At 38.5% G+C, this 4,377-nt stretch overlaps 1 protein-coding gene across 1 annotated transcript; it reads right to left on the minus strand.

Annotated features, from left to right (window-relative positions):
- Window positions 1-1,602: 1,602 nt before the first annotated feature.
- Window positions 1,603-2,403, minus strand: LOC133791550 (uncharacterized). The gene has a single exon (XM_062229471.1). It carries the CDS (start codon window positions 2,401-2,403, stop codon window positions 1,603-1,605), a length of 801 nt encoding a protein of 266 aa, XP_062085455.1.
- Between the last annotated feature and the right edge of the window lie 1,974 nt (window positions 2,404-4,377).

The raw sequence follows: 4,377 nt of genomic DNA on the forward strand, positions 1-4,377 counted from the left end.
AGTATAAGCATTAATGACCAGGATGTAAACTTATTTCCTCAGTTTGCTCCTCTTGCACCTGCGAATCCAGTTCAGCAATCCTTTGAATCGATATTGGTTTGTACCAATTCCAATCCACTGCAAAATCTACTGTAAACAAAGCTTACTGTATATACATCTAAAAAATAAATGTTCATGTGTTTCAGATTCATTTCCACAGATATAACAAAGGTTATTAATTTGTATTCCTTACCACTGGAGTCTGTCTACTATTCTTAGCCTATTCCAAGCTGCAAGCCATGCTACCATTCTATGCTTAGGGATGCTATACCTCCCCCAAATGGTGCGTGCATACCAGTTTTGTCTTCTAGGCTCTTTGAAAAGGCAATCACAGACATTCTGAATAGAGTACTGCATGTCTTCTAGTTAGCTTTTGGTGAAGCTTGTCTTCAATTGATCTCTTACTTGCATTATCTTTGCCCAATACCAGCTAGCATCTTGGTGAGACTGGTACTCCCACCAACTTTGCTCTTTGAGATACACTTCATGGATCCATTTGACCCATAGATTGTCTTTTTTTTTTCTAGCCAATGACCATACATGTTTCCCAATTGCTGCTATGTTCCAGTCCTCCAATCTTCTAAAACCAAGCCCACCTTGGCTCTTTGGTTTGCAAACCTCATTCCAAGCTACTAAACCAGGTGATTTAAACCCTGCCAATCCATTCCATAAGTAATTTCTGCAAACTTTCTCTATGTTCTTCAGCACTGTTTTAGGACGTATCATAACTTGAGCCCAATATGTGTGAATAGCCACCAATACAGAGTTGACTAGAGTAGATCTCCCTGCATAAGATAAGCTCCTAGAACTCCAGACTCGAATTCTAGCAACCATTTTTTCAATAAGAGCATCACACTCAACGCTGGAATTTTTTTTTTTTTTTTAGCATATTGATACCCCTAAGTATTTAAATGGCAGCTTGTTTTTTGTTAAACCAGATGCATCTAAAACCTGTTGAATATCTTGCTCTTCCATATTGGTACAATAAACCGCCGTCTTGCTTGCATTAGCTTGTAAGCCGGATGTCATAGAGAATCGTTTAAAAATTTGAAGCAATAAGAATATTGATTTGACATCTCCATTGCTAAATAACAACAGGTCATCAGCAAAACATAAGTGAGTCAATTTCAACCCCCCACACTTGTGATGAAACTTGAAATCACTCTGAGTGGCTACTTTGCTCAATATCCTAGATAGGTATTCCATTCCTAGAACAAATAGGAGAGGAGACATGGGATCCCCTTGTCTCAAACCCCTTTTAGCTTAAAATAATCCATGAAGTGAACTATTAAAGAAGATTGAAAATTTGGGGGTTCTAACACATACCATAACAAGATTGACAAATGGCTCTGGAAACTGTAAAGCCTTCATCTTCTCTTCCAGAAAGTTCCAATCCACCGTAGTGTATGCCTTCTTCAAGTCCATTTTGATCATACACGAGGGCTTGCAATTGCTTCTACCATATTGCTGAACTAAGTCCTGACAAACCATTATATTATATGCAATAAACCGACCGTGTACAAAGCCACCTTGGTTTTGAGATATTAGTTGAGGCAGCAAATGTCAAAATCTTAAACATATCATTTTTGTGGAAATCTTGTAGAGGACATTACAACACGCAATAGGTCGAAAATCAGCCACAGATTTAGGGCATTTGAGCTTTGGAACCAAAGTCAAGGTTGTGGCATTAATTTCTCTCAATATTTCCCTAGAATGCAAAAAGGAGAGAATAGCTTCTGCAACTTCCTTTCCAACTATATTGCATGACTTCTTGAAGAAAAAGCTATTAAAATCGTCATGCCCTGGAGCTTTTGTATTCGGTGTTGAGAATAGGGCTTGTTTCACCTCTTCTTCAATATATGGTTTCATCAAAAACTGCTTTTGAACTTCAGTAACAACCTGACCTACTAGTACAACTTTCATATTAACTTCTATTCTTGCTGTCATTCTAGAGCCTAGTAACTTCGAATAGAAATTAATAAAAGCTTGTGTAACAGAATTATCTTCATCGACCCACTCCCCATCAGCTTTTTTAATTGCATACACCATGTTTTGATTTCTTTTCATCTTCAAACTTCTATGAAAAATAGTGGTATTATCATCCCCCTCTATTATCCAATCTATTTTTGCCTTTTGCGCAAGCATAGAGCAATAATTCCTGGAAGTTTGGCGATGCCTCAGCCTTGCTTCTTTTTCTTTTTCCATCAGAAGAAAATTAAAGGGATCTTTCTGCAGATCTTCTTGGCATTGTTGCAGCTCCTGTAAGGCCCCAAATTGAGCAGCAAAGATATCTCCAATAAACAGCTTGTTAAAATCCTTCAACATGGTTTTCACCATCTTGAGTTTCTGTACAACACAGTACATTGGAGTTCCTTTTTGAGGTTCAGACCATATGGCAGCCACTTTTATATAGAACTCATTATAATTACACCAAAGGTTAAAGAACCTAAATGATATCCTTCCCCCTTGAGTAATCGGGTACACTATAAGAACACATGGACTGTGGTCGAAGTCTCCTTTAGGAAAAAAAGTCACCTCTGCACTTTCATTCTTATCTAACCAAGCTTGATTTGCTACAGCTCTATCAAGCTTAGCCTAAATTCTATCATTCCCATCTTGCTTGTTATTCCAAGTATAAAAGTTCCCGTTGTAGTGCACATCTTCAACTTGACAATCCTCCAAACATTGCTTTAGAACTTTGTAATCTTTTGATGGCCCTTTAAACCTCATTCTTTCATCCGGATTACTAATTGCTTTAAAATCCCCCATTACTATCCAAGGTCCCAAATTAGTGGCTGTTATACCTCTTAAATCATTCCCGAGCTCCTCTCTTCTTGAAGCTTCATTAAAAGCATATATAAATGTTGCACAAAATACCTCCCCTCGAATTGGAGATACACGACAATGTATCATTTGACTGGTACCTTTCACTATGTCAATAGTGGAACTCGTATCTTTCCATGCTAACACGATTCTACCATTTGAGTAATAAAACAAATTTGTTGTAAAACACCAACCCGAAAACATTTGAAGGTATAAATCTCCCAAATGAGGAAATTTAACCTTTGTTTCAAGGAGACCAACCAACCCCGCATTTTTAGATTGTAAAAACCTCTGGACTTCTTGTTGTTTCAAGTGGTTGTTGATCCCCCTGACATTCCAGCATACTATTCTATCCATTGGGGGTGGAGGTCCTCCCCCTCCATCCATATTAACCCCTAAATCACAAGGTAATTGTCTCACTTGAATCTCTCCATCTGTCATTCCTTCCAAGGCCTGAAAAGTATTCTTTGTTGGTGTTGGATAAACTTTTGGAGACATTTTGAGCTTAATGTTTGCTATTGAAGTTACATTAGCATCCTTTTTGTTGATTTCCTTCTGCACTGGAAGCATCATGTTCTTTTGTTGAGCTTTTGGCACCCACCTTTTCACCACTTCATTCTTCTTCTTGCAGACTTCCTTTGAATGCCCACATCCATCACAATTGGTGCATCTAATCAGCTTCCACTCATACAGCAAAGTAACATACGTAATCTCATCATTTTCATTTAAGAACTCTACTGTGTCAGTAAACTCTTGACCTATGGTCACCTCAATCAAAACTCTAGCATATTACAATTTATCTTGGTTCCTTGTGGCTGCATCCTGCTGTAAGTTCTCCCCACCAGGGCTCAGAATTTTTGCCAGAGCTCTATTACCCAGTATTTTAAGAACAAATCATTCACTTGCACCCAAATTGGAATTTTATAGAGTTCTTCCTTGGTGAAACTCCCATCAGCAGACCAAGCCTTCATAACAACATACAACATGCTTCCTATCAAAAAACATATATCCCCCATTCAAGACCATATCCCTCTGCTCATCAATTGTAAATCTGGCCAAAAAAACTCCATGATCAAGTAACCCAATCTTATCTAATCCTTTATTCCTCCACATACGCCTAAAGAAACCCTCAATAACAGGCACATGGGGATTAGCCCCAAGCACATAACAAACCAAAGATGAGGACCAAAATTTAATCTCCTCTTCCACATCTTCTTTCTCAATTTTCACATTCACCTTCTTAAACCCCTTGGTTCCCCTGTTCCCTCACAACACTGTTATTAACACGTAAAATATGTAAGGGTGATTTAACCGTACCTGAGCTTTCCACAACAGCTTTCCCTTTTGTATAATTTCCATCCATTCCGAAAAATCACTCTGGATCTGCTCCTGGTTGTGCTCAAAACCTTTGTCTCCATCCTTCAATTGCATGTCTCCAGTCCCAATCACCTCCGCATCCATGTCGGCAATTGCATCCTCCTTCTTTGAATCAGAGAATTCCACAGGGTCATAACT

The sequence above is a fragment of the Humulus lupulus genome, chromosome 7, assembly GCF_963169125.1.
Source record: "Humulus lupulus chromosome 7, drHumLupu1.1, whole genome shotgun sequence".
NCBI lineage: Eukaryota > Viridiplantae > Streptophyta > Magnoliopsida > Rosales > Cannabaceae > Humulus > Humulus lupulus.